This window comes from Mandrillus leucophaeus, unplaced genomic scaffold, assembly GCF_000951045.1.
Source record: "Mandrillus leucophaeus isolate KB7577 unplaced genomic scaffold, Mleu.le_1.0 Scaffold531, whole genome shotgun sequence".
NCBI classification, from domain to species: Eukaryota; Metazoa; Chordata; class Mammalia; order Primates; family Cercopithecidae; genus Mandrillus; species Mandrillus leucophaeus.
The window spans coordinates 1,441,149-1,459,146 of record NW_012105709.1 but is presented as its reverse complement, the minus strand read 5'-3'; the positions used below and the strand labels follow the sequence as shown (position 1 = coordinate 1,459,146).

The following is a 17,998-nucleotide window of genomic DNA, read 5'->3' as shown; positions in this document are numbered from 1 at the left end:
GTCATTAATTCTGTAAAGACATTCTGAGTGTCAGCTATTGACCATGCACTGTATTAGGCACTGAAGTTGTGGATAAGATGAAAAAGACCTGATACTGGCTCTGGCTTCAGCACAATTGATTTGAGTTATCTGGTATTCCTCTTACCAGTTTAACTTATGCCTTTTATAATGGTAGTACCCAGGATTAATTTGGCACTTTTTTTTTTCCTGAAGCATTTTCATATATGACACATCATTTATTATTCCTACTGCATACAGGGGAAAACTGCTGTTAGGTCACATGACTAAGATCAAAACCAGAGCTAAAAGAAGACAGGTCGTTTGATTTACAGTGATGTTCCTTTCTTCCCCCTCCACTATAATAAGATACGTTTCCTTTGGGACACAATTAAATACTGGAATTATATTTTATTTAATTTCTGCTTTACACCAAACTCATGGATTTTTCTCTTGTTGTACAAGGTAAAGGCAGTTTCTGAGTTTCTACCAGAGGAAAACACCAGAAGTATTAGTTGGTTACTGGTACATTTGGCTAACAAATATTTATTTAGTGCATGCCAAACATAACACATTGGGCTACCCCTGACAATAACCCCAGTCAAGACACGTATAGCCCCTACCCTTGCTGAATTTAGAGTCTTGTGGGAGAGCAGGTCAGAGCCACCTAATGTGGGAAACTAGGATGAGAAGATACAGCATATACTCAAGTTCCCAAAATTTTATGTTCACAAAGAATCTGAATTGAATTTCTCAGTCTGCTCCAATCACTTGTACACTGATTGAAACATATCAGCTTTTTTCTTACCCTTCATTCTAGATGTAATGTCTTCATCTTCAAGGTATTCCTTCTCTCCAAGTTTTTTTCTTTTTTCTTCATAGTTTCCCTCCCTAACTCCATATTTCAAAGTGATCCCCAATACCTTTTTCATCTGCAGAGCATTCACAAAGATCCTCATGAATCTTCAGTGGTCCTTAGAGCTCTATAAAAAAATTTCTTTCTTGATTCACTTGATGCTTTCTGATGATGTAAAAAATAAATCCTTTCTTGAGAAGCAGAAAGCTGTCTCTGTTATATTGTCAATGGTCCAGGACAGGTCACGAGCCAAAAGGGCACCCCAAAGAAATTATCCTTTGGGAATGGTTTTGGCAAGCAGTGTGTCTGAATGTGCCCTTATGCTATTTTTCTTCCAGGGTCAACAGAAGTATATAAAGTCAACTTTCTTCAAAACATGTGCCATGAAATTGACTTAACAGGAAAAAGGACTAACAACAGTAGCAAGTAAGTTACAAAGCAAAATTAGGCTGGGACACATCTGTTAAAGGGGTACTTGGGCAACACAGTGAGACCCCCATCTCTAAAAAAGTTTTTAAAAATTTTTTTACAAAGAGATTTTACAGTCAGTACATTTCTAAACTATGGCAAATGAGAGAGCTCTAAAAGAATACAAAGTGTAAAAGGAGGTCAGTGATTTAAAAGTATATATTTCTTTGATCATAATATCAATACTTTTTCAGAGAATTTGCTAACATTAATTACTCTTCACAGCATTCACATTAGCTAATATCAAGAGCTGCATTTTGTCTTCACTGGTGAAAATGCATAAAAAGGAGTAAAAAGTTTGTTCATTGGCTCATGCCTGTAATCCCAGCACTTTGGGAGGCTGAGGTAGGCAGATCACGAGGTCAGGAGATCGAGACCATCCTGGCTAACACAGTGAAACCCCGTCTCTACTAAAAATATAAAAAATTAGCAGGGCGTGGTGGTGGGTGCCTGTAGTCCCAGCTACTCAGGAGGCTGAGGCAGGAGAATGGCGTGAACCCAGGAGGTGGAGCTTGCAGTGAGCTGCGATGGCGCCACTGTAGTCCAGCCTGGGCGACAGACCGAGACTCTGTTTCAAAAAAAAAAAAGAAAAAAAAAGTTTGTTCATATATGGAAAGGAGCTTGAGACAGAGCTAGTTTCTAAATCTTGCCCTTATAGTACATCTTTAAGAGCTTCAGCTTTGAGAAAAGACAAACCCAGCTCTGTCTTTGAATTTCTGCTTCTCTGAAATTCTAGCTCTGTCACTTAATATCTATGTGACCCTAGGGAAGCCACTTATTATCTAGGTCTTAGTTTCTCTATATGTAAAATGAGGATATGTCATAGATTGCAGCAGTGGGCCCAACTGTTCACCATTCTCTATATCCAGACTTTCTGCCATGCCATTTTCCAGTGCTCTCTCAAGGGATGGATAGAGTCCATTAAGGGAGGAAAGCCACATCTTTAGTCTTAGCCAGACAGACAGGTTGCCAGCAGAGGTTGAAATGGATTTATGCAATTAGGCTCCTCTGGAGCTTGTGATCAGAGCTTGTAGCTCTGCAATCACCAACAGAACATAATCAGCCCAGCCTATTGGAGGATGAGAGACACATGGGGGAGCTGAATTGCCCCATTCATCCCAACTAAGGCCAGGCTAGATCAGTCTTCAGTGAGCCGAACTCTACTTGTCATGAGCCAGCACCATCAAGACAGGCCAAGATCTCTTTAGCCAATCATGACAGCTGTGTAAGCAATAAGCAGTTATCTTGTATGCCACTGAGGTTTTATGCATGTTTTGTTACACAGCAATGCTATTATATTTATTAGCATTATAGATAAGTAATACGTGATGGTAGTATCTCTCATATGCATTTCAATTTAAGTGGGAAAATACATGTAAATCACTTAGAACAGTACCTAATGCTAACCATAACAGCAAAAACAATGATAATATGTTCTGTTCTTTTGGAGAAACAATTATAGAATATGCAAAAGTATTAGAAATTCATCTGTGGATTCTGAACAAGACCTGTCTCATTGAAAATTTTTACAAAATCATGAAATTTTACTTCCAGTTTTAGTAAAGGACCAAGATTTTGACCCAATTGTGTTTTTTTTAAGCTATAATTTAAGTATCCTGGGACCTGTTCTCATAAGTAAAACAGTTCTTTTCCCTCTAGAAGATTTACTTTGCTAAAATTAAAAAAAAAAAAAAAAAAAATTCCACCCCCACGCCCCCAACACAGAGTAGAGAAAGACATTCAAAATTACAGCCTGCTGAGAGAAGCTAAAGGCTAGCCTCCTGAATAAACTCAAGTTATGGCCAGGCATGGCGCCTCACGCCTGTAATCCCATCACTTTGGGAGGCCAAGGCGGGCAGATCACTTGAGGCCAGGAGTTTGAGACCATCTTGGCCAACATGGCAAAACCCTGTCTCTACTAGAAATACAAAAAAATTAGTTGGGCATGGTGGTGAATGTCTGTAATCCCAGCTACTCAGGAGGCTGAGGCAGGAGAATTGCTTCAACCCAGGAGGCAGAGGTTGCAGTGAGCTGAGATTGCACCACTGCATTCCAGCCTGGGCGACAGAGTGAGACTCTGCCTTAAAAACAAAAATCCTACTTATGAGGTTTTGTTCCCCTGGAGGACTAGACAGAAAATGACACTCATCACCGTCCTTTCTGTTCTTTTCCTGTTTGGATAAACTTCTTGAAATAGTTTAGTATGATGGTTAGGAAATGTGAGCTCTGGAGTTAAAATTCTGGTTCTGCTACTCAGTAGTTTTGTGATATGAGCAAGTTAAACTCCATAAAGCTCTTTCCTCACTCCTTAAATGGAGATAAGAACAGTAACCTCACAAGGTTACTGCAAGGATTATATAAAACTATAGCTGCAAAGTCCTTAGAGTCATGCCTGGCACACAATAGTCAATAAGCCTTACCTATTACTAGTTATTCTAACAGACGAGTCTGCCTTCTGTCAGCTCCATTTCTAGCTAGCCTAGATTTTGTGAACCATGCTCCTATCTAAGCTAGGTGAGCCTAATAGGCCTTGATTCAAAACAGGTCACTAGTACTGAACTACCTATGGCCATCCTAAGTAGAGATCAGAAATGAAATCTCAGATTTCATACCCAAATGTGAGGAAAAACCACATCCATGCCTCCTATGAGGCAGAGAGTTTGGACAACTGTCAAGAATAACGTTTCTCAGCCTACTTCCAAGCCATCTCACGCTGCCTCTTATGAGAAAAGGGAGTCCAAAATGACTTTCAACTTTACACTGTAGTTCTGCCCACTAGCACAAAGACAAATCAAATGATGTTTACCTAATCAACTAATAGCATGAACAAAGAAGTGACTGTCCCTCCCTTACACACCAATATTCTTCCTTTTTTGGCTATGTCTCTTCTTAATCCGGTGAAATTAACCACTGGAGCCGTAGTCTACCCTCAGTGCTTCTGTCTTCCTCGGGTAAGAAGATCAGGAGAGAATTCAAAAATATCCTGTCCTTCCTTCATGGAACCACTTCCTCAGTCCTTACCTCTCTTCCTCCATATCCTCCTGATGTTAAAGAGGGCCTTTATCAATGTGCCTTTGTTGTGGCCCCCCGAAGCTGCTGAAACAGATCAGGACATTGATTACATCAGGCACAATGCCAGGATGAGCCTCAATTATCTTGCTCATCTCGAATCCTGCTCAGCTATGCTACACGACCAAGCAGGGTGAACAAAGAGCACCAGATGAAAATATGACCCAAATAATATGCCAGCGCTATAAAATTCTTGAAGTTTACTGCCACCTTATAAAAGTTAACAATACAAACATTTTCCCATTATCAATTCAATCTGTTGCTCCCACAGAGAAATCTCAGTCCAAAGTTCTGCTCTACCTTTTTCCTTTTACTGGCTCAGTTACAGGCAGAAGAGATGGTATTTGGGGATCTGGGTAGAGTCTGGGATCCTTCTTCAGCAGCTGCACCCTGGGCCATCTGCCAATATAATTGGAATAGCGCCTTAGCACCTCCAAAGTTTGATTATTTCAACCCTAAGACTCTCAGTTTCCTCTTTTCTAAAATACCTAAGGGTCAACAGAACACATGAGAATATCATAGCACCAGTCTTAATTCCACAAAATTCAGAAGCACAAACAAATTTCCAGTTAATAATATAAACATCAATTTCCATTGGATGGGTGTTTCCAAGCAAAAGATAACTTTCCCGGAGCCTAACCCATGTTATACTCCAGACGCTTGTTGCTAGTGCCAGTTACAGACCATTGTAAAGATTTTGTGTTATCTATGTCTGCAGGAAACAAAAAAAGAGAAGGGCCTTTTCCTTTAGATTTCAGGATGCCGTGAACTTATGCCAACTGTTAAAATTCAGGCCGTGGGTAGTCAAGTTCACAGGAGAAAGCCTGTAGGAATCGTGTTGTGTACTCCTTGCTGTACTTTGCCTACATAACAAGTTTATATCCACAATTAAAATGGCAACTTAAAAATAAAGATGAAGGATGTTCTATTGCACTCATTGCTAACTCTGCTACCGCCAAGAGCAATCACCAGTGAAGAGACAGAGCCATCAGTATTTGAATTTAAATGTTGAAATAATAATAAAGCTTATGGTCTCCCTAAGGTTAGTTTATAATAAAAATAACTTCTTGATCCTGGAAAACTTATCTGGTTTCTTTCTTCCTTTCATTCTCCACTTAATGACTGAAGTTATTATTTCCATGGTGGTCTCCAAACCGCACTTGGTTTCTATGTAGATTGGCATGTCACCTCCAACAATTTCACCAGCTGCCTTTTCCTCTCAAGAGAATATGATTAAAATATTAATCCAGTTTCTGGACTAACCTAGCAAGAGAGTTATATAAATTTCTACACAGCACAGCACTTGCTGTTAAATATGTAACATGTCCTCCCTTTCATTTTTTACGACTCCACAGTTAAGTTAGCTCCTAGCAAAGCAGATACAAAAATTTTACCTTCCTGGCCAGGCGTGGTGGCTCACGCCTGTAATCCCAGGACTCTAGGAGGCTGAGGCGGGTGGATCACAAGGTCAGGAGATCGAGACCATCCTGGCTAACACGGTGAAACCCTATCTCTACTAAAAATACAAAAAATTAGCCAGGCGTGGCGGCGGGCGCCTGTAGTCTCAGCTACTCAGGAGGCTGAGGCAGGAGAATGGCGTGAACCCGGGAGGCAGAGCTTGCAGTGAGCCGTGATCGTGCCACCGCACTCCAGCCTGGGCAACGGAGTGAGACACTGTCAAAAAAAAAAAAAAAAAATTACCTTACCTTCCTGCCTCTCTACTGTTTGTTCTCTCTGACTTCTCAATACCGAATTTGAATAATTGCAAGCCCTAGTCCAAAATGTTGGTTTCCAATGGGCAGAAATGGGCTGGAGGAAAACATCTGGGGACCTAAGCTGAGCCACTGTGGCTGGCCAACTGTCTGGCAGCTATGACCTTTGCAAAGCCCCCAATAAACAGAGGGCCCACACAGTAATCCACGACAGCGTCCTCTTGGTGGTGCCAAATCACCCATTTGTCCTGCTTACTGGAAACTGTCCAGAACTGCAAATCCATCACTCAGCATTTACAGAAACTGCCTCTGGGCCTGTCATTGGGCTAAATCCTTGCTTTTGAGGAGCTTACAATCTAAGTACTGTAATTAGAGATCAATTGAGTATTAAACTATGTGACACTAAGTAGGAGTTTGAAGAAAACGATCATTGTGGGCTGAAGTAATTGGGAAAGATTTCATAGAGATTGTGGAACGTTGAGGGGGAAAGTAACATGATCTTTTAGGTCTATGAAGCTGATAAATGTGCTTAGGATCAGAGGACCCAAGGCAGTGTATCAGGCTTACCTGTGGAACTCATCACTAAGAGGATGGGATTCCTCTCAGATCAAGAGGAAATTTAATCTTTTCTGAAATTCTTTAGCATTTGAATCATGATGGTGATGTTGCTGACATAAAAATCAGACATCCTTAATTTATTCAGGCCTTCAATATAGAAATATTGAAAGAAATGACTTTCTACCAATGCCAGCCCAAGCTAGATTAAGAGCTGACAGCATTTACATTTGAAGTCAGGATTACTGGTGGAGTTAGTAATAGGTCATTTCCGAAGGGCACGAACAGCCAAGAGAGATAACTGGCAATACCTTCTGAGATTAGGATTAAAAGTAGCAAACAGTAGAATTCTATCTGTTCCATTAATTTTTAAAAATCACACTGTAAGTTTTAGTTTAAGTAATTAATGGCAATGGCAACTTTTTTATTTCCCTTAATTATTAACTTTGCATTCTTCTGCATATTTTAATTGAATAGATGCATTATATGACAAAAATGCCTCTGGAGAAACAATAAAAACCTGATCAGCTCTTCCCATGACTAATGACAGAACTGGTGGGCAGAGCTGACAGCATTTTTCAATATGGCAAACTTGATTTTCCGAAAGGAAAAAAGTCAAGGCCCATGTTCTCTCTCACACTTAGCTAAATTGCTAACTGAATCAAGCAATGCAATGGGTTGTCTTATCTCAAGAAATTATGTAAAACTGAAATATACCACTATTTCTCTCTTTTGGGTGGATTTCCTTTTAATGGAAGAGTAATCTTCTTTTATTCCAAGTGTCACTTCCAGATCAGGTTTTCCATGAGGTAGACAGAGACCTTGCTCAGTCCGATGTTTCTGAACAGTCCCTCCTCGTTTCAGCCTGGGAACTGACAGCAAAGTGGGTGGCTGTAGGCACTGGATGTGGGCTTTCTGTAGGCATCAAAAGGTCAATCAAGGGAGATGTAATAGTCACTCAGCACCCTGCTGACGGTAACCCAGTCCATTTTCCTCTATTTAAGACTTTAATGTGGGCCTGAGACCCACCACTTCCACACACAATACTCAGTAGTTTATGACCATATTAGAAGTTCCCAGTTATGGGTACAGGCAGCAGGCTCATATCTGCATATTCTCAGCCAACAGCATCTGGGAATTGAGTTTGTTGTGCTGACTACAAGCCTAGGACTCTTCCAGACCAGCAGCTCCAGCCTTTAACCCTTCCCCTTCTCCAGAACAAGAAAGCATAGCAGAATGTTAGATGAGAGAGTATAAAGACTTGATTCTACTAGAAGGTATGTTTTTAAAAATAATTAATTAATTTTTTTTTTTTTTGAGACATGGCCTTGCTATGTTACCCAGGCAGGAGTGCAGAGGTACTCATTGCAATCTCTGTCTCCTGGGGTCAAGCAATCCTCCCCCCTCAGCCTCCCAAGTAGCTGGGACTATAGGAGTGTGCTACCAGGCCTGGCTAATTTTTTCTATTTTTTATAAAGACAAGGTCTCACCATGTTGCTTCAGCTGGTTTCGAACTCAGAAGCTCAAGCAATCCACCTGCCAAGTGGATTGGCTGGGATTACAGGGGTGAGCCACTGCTCCCAGCTATGTTTTTAATTTAAAAATAATTCATAAATGTTGGCACTTTATTAAGATACAAAAATGAATTGAAACACTTCAGAGTTGTAGCACCATGCTGAGAATTGCTGCACTGAACTCTAAAGCTGTCTAAGTCACCCAGTGTCAAGTCACACAAGTCAACTCTAACTCCCCGACTGGCTGTCTGCCTGGCAAGTATTCTCTTTATAGAGACTGAACCAACACCCATGACTGTATATAGTTATAGTTAAGAGCACAGACTCTGGGGCCAGCCTGCCTGAATTCAGATCCTAGCTTCACATTGTTTGCTCTTCACGGGAGCTGTTCACAAAAATTCCAATTCTCTTCTTCCTGATGTAGATGATGGATTACATTATCTGCTGCCTTGAAGTTGGGCATGGCCATGTGACTTGCTTTGATTAATTATTTTGAGAGCAAAAGTGATATGTCACTTCTGGGCAAAAGCCAGGAAGTCCACCTTACTCTAAGTGTGACCCATGGTCCAGCACTATAGGCATCACCTAGAAGGTTGAGAGAAATGTGGCATCTCAGGCCCGCCAGGACCTCCTGAATCAGAATGTGGATTCAATAAGCTCCCCAGGAGATGCCTATGCACGTTTAAATTTGAGAAGCTCTGCCCTAAGGTATGAAGCATTATTCACCATGTTCTCTTCTCTAGCCACAGCAGCTGGTGTCCCCGGTGGTAGAGTTTCCTTTAGACTAGGCTCCTGGCCTGACCTGAGATGGACAAGAAGCAAGGCATGAGAAAAATAAGCTTTTGTTCTAAGCCACTAAAACTTGAAGGCTGTTACCTTGGTTTAACTAGCTCCTTCTGAGTGATGTGGTCACTTAGCACTCTGTGACCTTGGGCAAGTTACATAATCTCCCTGTGCCTCAGCTTACTTGATGTAAAACAGAGACAGTAACAGAAAATAATATTTTAAACATGATGATCATAAATAAAATGTATTATTTATTCTAAACCCAAATAAAATGATACATTTTCTTTTATCCTTGCCACTCTCTTAAAATGTATATAAGGAAATAAAACATTCTAAGCCAGAAAACATGTTTTGTTGTCTTGGATTTTTCCTTTACATTTCTGAACCAGCTTTTCAAAAGGAAAAAACAAAACCATGGTACTGAAACAATTCACAATGAGCCATATTATTCAGTTCCAAAGTCACAGAATTTGAACAAGCAGCTTCCAAGCTCAGCCTTTTACCTACTCTAGACCAGGAGCAGCTAACATTTTCTCAAAGGGCCAGATGCTAAATACTTTAGGCTTTGTGAGTCACATGGTTTGTCACCACTGCTCGACTCTGCCATTGCAGCACAAGAGCAGCCACAGACAACACAGAAACAAATGGGCATGGCTGTCATCCAATGTAACTTTATTTATGGACACTGAAATTTGATTGCCATATAAGGTTCATGGGTCACTAAATATTATCCTTCTTTTGATTTTTTTTCAATCACTCAGAATTGTAAGACCCATTTTTAAGTCATGAGTGGTACCAAAACAGGCAGTGGGCTGGATATGGACCACGGGCCATACTTTGTGGCCTCCTGCTCTAGATTCTCAAGTTCATGTTTCAACATGTAAAGAAAAATTTATTTTGACACTTGTTAAGGTTAGGAAGACTTTATTTAGGACTACAGTGATAGGTTTTAAAACTATCGCAACAGAGGAAGAGATCAGGCTCAACTCTGAATACAACCTGATCATGTGGGGGTTTAAAACTAATGGGCAGAGTGAGGGGGTCAGTGATTAGAAAATTACTAACAGGAGATATCAAGAGTAGACGAGTTCTTACAAAATGAACTTAACAGGCTTCTCGTTGAAGGGGGGCTGAGAACTTACACATCAAAAGTGGAGGATGAAAAATTTCATAGATATTGAGGATGGGGGATTCTCTCTAAACTGACTTAGCAGGATTCTTGCTAAAGCTGGGCTATATAGGTCCATCACGAATGGGGACCAAGGTGGAGTCCTGGTTGAAAAGAAGACTCAGGGCCTGACTAAAGTTTGGTCAAGGAGGGAGCCTTTGTCAAACTACACCATGAAGCCTCCTTAATAGTCATGGACACGTGGTGTTCAACCCAATATCCACTTAGAAATCAGGTTAGAAATAATCGTCACAAGCCTGTTTTTATTAGTTCAACTTGAAGAAAATGTAAGATCCTAAAGATGTCAAACTTTCAGCAGAACTTATACCAGTCTTACCCGTAAAAATCACATCGCCCATCACTCCTTTCCTCACTACACAAAATTAGCAATTTACAAAGGAAATAGTTGGCTGTTGTCTTCATAGATGAAGTCAATGTAGTCTTATTCCTTTGCCAAAAGGCAGAGAAACCAGTTCCTGGTGTCTCTTTTCCCTGGGGCTATTCAAGGCCAGTTCATGTAGGACCACTTGGAAAGACAAGCTTTGGCTTCACCACAGATTTTTAACAAGGTGCTATACTACTTTTAAAAAAAGATTTAAGTAATTTTTTCAAGAGCTTTGGCTTCTGCTGTTTTTACTGACGTTTTGAAAGAAGCAGTGCTTACAACATTTTAAGTCTAGATGTCTCTATGGAAACCCAAGATAACTCATATTTTATGACCAAATGACAACCTACCTAGAGTCTTTATCCCATTGGATCACCATAGGTCATCTGCAGTATCAGAAACACCTTAGGTCTGTTTTTCCAAAACCCTATCTTATCAGGCATAATGAAATTTTTACAACTATTACTTTTGCCGAGGAGGAAATTAAGAAGGAAATAATTTATTTATCAGGCTTAATTCTGATGCTTATTAAGACATCGTTATTTAAAACATTCTTATTAGAAAAATTTTTTTATCAATTTTGGCAGACATAGTAAAAGAGGAGGAATGCAATCAAATAATTTAATAGCTGCTTTGAAATTTATGTCATTAATTTTCCTCCTCTCCGTTCCATCAGTGTCAAATACATTTTCTGTTTAAAATGTAACAGCTCCTCTTCCCACAGATTGCTTATTCATTGCAACAGAGAAAAAAAGTAATTATATAGTGAAGAAATAGGACAATACCTTGACCAGATGACCAAAACTGACATTACCTTAGTGTGATGGCCTGTGTGTGCCTCCAGATGTGATATCCTGTGAGGAACTTAACATCACCCAGAACCTGAATCTAATCATGAGAAAACATCAAATAAATTTAAAACAAGGACCATTCTATTATTTTAAAAAGAAGAAGAAGAGGGAGAGGAGGCAAAATGACGGTATTATTTTAAAATGTCAATGTCATAAAAGACAAAGAAAGCCAGTGAAAATGTTCTAGACTAAAAGAAGCTAAAGGCAGGTAGGTGCAGTGGCTCACACCTATAATCCCAGTGCTTTGGGAGGCCAAGGAAGCAGGGATTGCTTCAGCCTAGGAGTTCGAGACTTAGCCTGGGCAACATAGTGAGACCTTGTCCCTACAAAAAAAAAAAAATTAGGTATGGTGACATGAGACTGTGGTTCCAGCTACTCAGGAGGCTGAGGGGGAAGGATTGCTTGAGCCAGGTTGAGGCTGCAGTGAGCTGTGATCATGCCACTGGACGACAGAGTGAGACCTACCCACCAACTCCCTCCACCAAAAAAAAAAAAAAAAAAGCTGGATTCAAGACAAGTAAATGTAATGCTGGACCCTAGACTGGACCTGGAATTATAGGGCAGTGGGAGAACTTCTTTAAAGGACATTACTGGGTCAGCTGACAAAACTGGAATACAAATGATGGATTCAAGTCTATCAATGTTAAATTTACTTAAGTCAATAACTATACTGAAGCATTTCGGAGTAAAGGGCCATGGTGTGTGTGTGTGTGGGTGTGTGTGTGTGGGTGTGTGTGTGTGTGTGTGTGTGTGTGTGTGTGTGTGTATACTTTCCCAGTAAAAAGTTTAAAGAAAAATTAGGAGTTCTTGCCTACACTGAAGCTCTTGGCCACCTATTTTCTCTCCATGATACTCTAAATACAACACAGGAAGAGATGACTGTGCCAAGTAACAAGAAAGTATAAAGATATTTTAACATGATCTTTTATCAGTGATTGAAGCCTGCCAAAGCATTACATACTGCCCATTCTCCACAGTTTGTTGCAAAGACCAGCAAACACTGGATAACTCTAGCAGCTTTAAATGTAATCATTTCCCCCTAATTTCTCTCAATAGGGCAGTGATTCTAAAACCTTTTTGTATCTCACCACTTTCAGAACTATTTCATACACAAAACAAGTCTTTCAGCTGGTCACTTGGACAGGCACTATCAGTATCAATCAATTGAATTCAAGCTTTTGAACTAGGACATCTTAATATTTTAACCCATGTCTAAGTAGCTGGAGAATGTGGTACTCAGGAAGCTGAATGATCTCAACATATACTCACAAGTCCTCATCATCACTTGGAAATTGCTAGCAGAATTCCACAGAGCTAATGTCTATGACACCCTCAATGGTCCTGCCCTCTGATCTGCAGTATGCCAAATTAATGATTTTCCCCCAAAGCGATGGAGGGAACTGTGCCCCAGTCCAAAAATTTAGGACAGACTTTTCGATAGGTCAATCACTGAAGAGGGAACCAAAAAGATGGTAAATCACAATTAAACTGCTCAGCAATGCTTCAGAATCAGGAAACACTACTTATCCACCATTCTCCAAAACAGCAAAGACAGAACATACGTATATTGTTAAGTCTTTTCTATCCTTCCCTGTCTATCATTTTATTATTTCCTTGATTCTTTCAGTAGCGACTGTCTCTGGGCTAGAATACTCATATACTATTTTTGGCTTTGACTTTTTGTCCTAGATAGTCTTATTCACTTTTCCCCAAATTTCAAGGAGTAATTTCATTTAGCAAATGTTTACCAAGTACCTACTGGACATAAGATGCTAAACCAGACTTACCGGGTGGTACTCCACAGAGACAAAACTCCAGGTTGGTTGTCCTACAAATAATCCCCAAGAAAATGATATGAACACAATAAGTGCAATGAAATCTGCTTGCAGAAAAGCATAAGAAGCCAGAAATGAATTACAACCAACTGCAAAAAGGAACAAACTAGTCAAAGCACTAAAATTTAATAAGAAGATAGTTTTTAAAGTGGATGAAATTGAAGGTGCATGTAACATTATCACAGATTTAAAATCATGCATATTCTCTATAAAACTTTTCAAATGCAGTTAAAAACACACACACACACACACACACACAAAACCAAGCAATTATAAATCCTCTGAAGCATGTAACTGTGATTAGCTGCTACTCTCAGCAATATAAAAATACTTTCACCACAATTACATTCCAGCCTGTAATGTAATTCAAAACAAACAACTCAGAGACATCGCTCAAATGACAGAACCAACAAATACAGATGCTTTGCATCAAGGAAATGAATCTACTGAAGAAATGCAACTGAGGAGCAGCAGCCCCTCCAGGGCCTGGAGCTGAGCTTCTGGTGGAACGGCGAGGCCCCCTTCTGGGCAGAAGCACACAGTGCGCCCAGTGGGGCTGTGCAAAGCTGCCCTATAGTCAGGGAGGTGAACTGGGGACTTCGTGCTGTGGATAGCCTTTCTAGTGTTGTGTTCAAAGTTTTACATTTTAGATTTAAAATTTATTATATGGATTTTTAAAGAAATAACCGTTTGTTTCAGATTAAACCGACCATTCTATTTTTCAGTCAGCATTCTCACCACCGACTGGCACCCATCCTCTTTACCCTGTGTTCCTTTTGCTTTTTGCCGTAACTCTTATTGTCCTCCAATAAACTGTGTTATCTATCATATCTATCTCCCCTCGCTAGAATATAAGCTCCACGAGGGCAGGATAATTTGGTTTTTTGCTCAATAACAATTGTCCCATTTAGTCTTTATCTTTGAAGACTATTCATCTTCAAATAAGACATAAATTAGGTTTTATTATAGCAATACGCTATAATTTAAGTGACAACCCAAGCACTTGTTTTAAAACTATGCATGTTCTCTAAATGCTTTATAAAAGCAAAGTCTTTTTAAGAACCATATAATTATGGTCTCTATATACACAACTTACATACAATTTAGAGAGAAGTCACAGCCCCTCATTGACCTGGGAGAACATCGTAGCTGCAAAAAATGAAGAATCTGACTCTGAAATGGCAGTCCTGGAGAAGGTGTTCTCAGGGTGGCACACTGTATGCAGTTAAGACACACTCCAGGCCCCTGGGTCTGGCCACACATTCTCTAAAAAGTCAGCACTTGCCTGGACTGGGCACTTGTGGCTGGAACGGTACGCACTACTTGCTAATTTCTAAAACCTCAAACCTTAATTTTCCCCCCATCTCAAAATGGGAATCAGCTTGTGGAAAAGCTAACAATTGTTTACAATTGTCAGACTTCTAAAAAGTGCTAATTTGTTCCCTTAACAGAGCAAATGATGAGAGACACCATTTTCCCACAGATTAAAAACAATATATAAACATATGATTCAACGATGTCAACAGCTTTCAGTCTAGGAATCTTGTCCAGGTCACTTTGGGTCACTTGGTTCTTTCATCAGAACATGTTCAAGATTTCTGACATTCCTTTTTCCGAACTTTTGATTTTGGGGCTGTGAAAAGAATAGAAAAGAAAAAGAAAGTGAAGAGGTAAGCTCATAGCAGACTCTCTTTGTATAGATTTAAGGGAAGTACATTATTTACAATAGAAAACTGACCATTTGGATTTTCTTGTTTGTAGAAGGTCTTTAACATTTCCACTGCTTCCTCAGCCCGATATCCAGGGATACACTGATGGAATGAGAAAGCTGAGAATGAACATAGGCCTATGAAAATGTGTGTTGTATCCCATAAAAACAACAATATATACGTGATTATGTAAACAGATTTCATATGTTAATAAACTTTGGGGATATTAGTAACATAGGTAATGAGGTACACTTCCAAAAGATGTTTAATATATGGCCTCAGTGAGGCTTCACTCCCAATCAACTGTTACTCATCCATCAACTATTGTAGAAGTTACCAGCTTTGTGATCTCGGGTTAGGCACTTAAACTTTCCATGCCTTATTTATCAAATGTTGGCAATAATAGCACTTACTTCAGTGGGATTTTGTGAGGATTAAGTGAGATAACACCTGTTAAATACCTGGCACATCATAAGTGCTCATTAAGCATTATTTTTATCTGCTCCTATTTACTAGTGGCCCATTAAGCATTTGATGCTATAGAGCTAGGGTTGGCAAATTATACTTGGTGGACCAAATCCGTTACAAAGCTGAGAATTGTGAGCTAAGAATGGTTCTTATATCTTAAAAGTTTTGTTAAAGAAAAAAAAAGACTAAGTGACAGAGACAGAAGTGGCTCACAAAGGGTGAAATATTTACTAGCTAACCCTTTGCAGAAAAAGCTTATCAACCCTTGCTATAGAGGCTTTTAAAAAATAAAATTCAGCTTGTTCTATCTTTAGCATCTAACTGGGGAAAAGAAATCATAACATGTGAAAGAACAAATAAGAAATTGTGTTATCAGTAAGGAGTGTTACCATATGAAATATTACCTGAAGGCACGAAACTTGAACTTACCTTACGGATAGAGAATATTTAAAGAGGCTAAGCAGAGCATTTCAGGGAAAGGGCAAGAAGCAGCCTGGGTAGTGTATGAGGAAATCAGCTGATAGACGAGGAGGTGATTATTAAGGAAGCATAAGAAAAGAAAGACAAAAAATGGGATAAAAAATATGTATGGCTTGGAAAGTTTGTCAGAAGAGTTTGGACTTAAAACCATGTACCCTTCTGAAGTGCATGAAATGACACAATGAGCATCTGGAAGGAAGATGCCAGAAAGCACAGGCACAGGGGACAGGACGACCACCTACTGCAAGATGCTGTTCAGAACGAACCTCCCATTCTCCTGTGTCTTCAGTCTGCCCTTGCCTGGGCCTCCCACACCTGCATAAACCTTTGCCATAACACATAACCTTCCGTCCACCCTGCCCCATCAAAGGCTGACACCCTGCTCCTGCCTTCACTCCTCAGTGGCCTCATCTTTACTGGCTTGAGCTCCCAGCGCTTCACTCAGTCTGCCTGTTGCAGGAAGTCAGGGACCCCAAACGTAGGGACTGGCTGAGGCCATGGTAGAAGAACATAAACTGTGAAGATTTCATGGACACTTAGCACTTCCCCAATCAATACCCTTGTGATTTCCTATGCCTGTCTTTACTTTAATCTCTTAATCCTGTCATCTTCGTAAGGTGAGGAGGATGTATGTCACCTCAGGACCCTGTGATGATTGCATTAACTGCACAAATTGTTTGTAGAGCATGTGTGTTTGAACAATATGAAATCTGGGCATCCTGAAAAAAGAACAGGATGGCAGCAATGTTCAGGGAACGAGAGAGATAACCTTAAACTCTGACTGCCGGTAAGCCGGGCAGAACAGAGTCATATTTCTCTTCTTTCTAAAGCAAACAGGAGAAATATCACTGAATTCTTTTTCTCAGCAAGGAACATCCCTAAGAAAGAGAATGCACCCCTGCGGTAGGCCTCTAAAATGGCTGCTTTGGGGGCGGCTGTCTTTTATGGTTGAAGACAAAGGGATGAAATAGCGCTCCCAGGCTTATCAGGACGAGGAAATTCCCGACTAGTAAATTTTGTTCAGACTGGTTGTCTGCTCTCAAACCCTGTCTCCTGATAAGATGCCATCAATGACAATGTGTGCCCAAAACTTCATTAGCAATTTTAATTTCACCCTGTCCTGTGGTCCTATGATCTCACCCTGCCTCCATTTGCTCTGTGATATTTTATTACCTTGTGAAACATGTGATCTCTGTGACCTACACCCTATTCGTACACTCCCTCCCCTTTTGAAAATCGCTAATAAAAACTTGCTGGTTTTACAGCTCAGGGAGCATCGTGGAACCTGCCGACGTGATGTCTCCCCCGGACACCCAGCTTTAAAATTTCTCTCTTTTGCACTCTTTTCCTTTATTTCTCAGACCAGCCGACGCTTAGGGAAATAGAAAAGAACCCATGTTGAATATCAGGGGTGGGGTTTCCCCCGATATCTGCCCTCTCAGAAATCCCCAGGTCCCTACTGACCAAAACACTGGTCTCCTTTCAGCTTCCTCAACTCTGCAGTCCTGGAGGCAACTGGCCACCGTGCTCCATCTGACCGCTCTTTGCCTCCCTTGGCTTCTCAGCGTTTCACCATCCTAACCACTGCCGGCCAGTCCCGTCACAGATGCCCTCTGCTTCCTGCTGCGTTAAGTGCTGGAGCTCTCCAGGAGTCGCCCTCCACTCCACTCGCACACTCAGTGCCCTCTCCTCTCACATGGGATGAGAGCAGTGGTTCTCAACCATGACTGCTCAGGAGAACCGCCTGGAGATCTCTGGAAACACAGCACTGTTGGCCCCCTGCCTTCTGATTCAGATGGTCTGGGGCAGGGCTGAGCAGGGTCTGGGGCAGGGCTGAGCTGAGTCAGGCGTAGAAGCCTCTAGGAGATTCTAATGGGCAGTCAGGAATGAGAACTGCTGAGTTACAGGCCTTGAAGGAAACTGCACCACTCTAACACACCAAGATAATTTATTATTTATATTTTCAAGTATCCATTACAGCGACAAATTTGTGGCATTAATAAAAAGCACACATTAATAATAAAATAATTTTTTTTTTTTTGAGGCGGAGTCTCACTCTGTCACCCAGGCTGGAGCACAATCTCGGCTCACTGCAAGCTTCGCCTACTGGTTTCACGCCATTCTCCTGCCTCAGCCTCCCAAGTA

At 40.6% G+C, this 17,998-nt stretch overlaps 1 protein-coding gene across 1 annotated transcript in view; it reads right to left on the bottom strand.

Moving 5' to 3' along the window:
* Nucleotides 1-13,323: 13,323 nt before the first annotated feature.
* ADAT2 (adenosine deaminase, tRNA-specific 2) overlaps nt 13,324-17,998 on the bottom strand; it is a 34,432-nt gene continuing 29,757 nt past the window's right edge. The window contains exons 5-6 of the mRNA XM_011997165.1: nt 14,935-15,007; nt 13,324-14,829 (exon numbers count right to left, since the gene is read on the bottom strand). Of these exons, the coding sequence (XP_011852555.1) occupies nt 14,786-14,829; nt 14,935-15,007 (117 nt within the window). The 3' untranslated portion in view covers nt 13,324-14,785. The remainder of the gene's footprint in view (nt 14,830-14,934; nt 15,008-17,998) is intronic.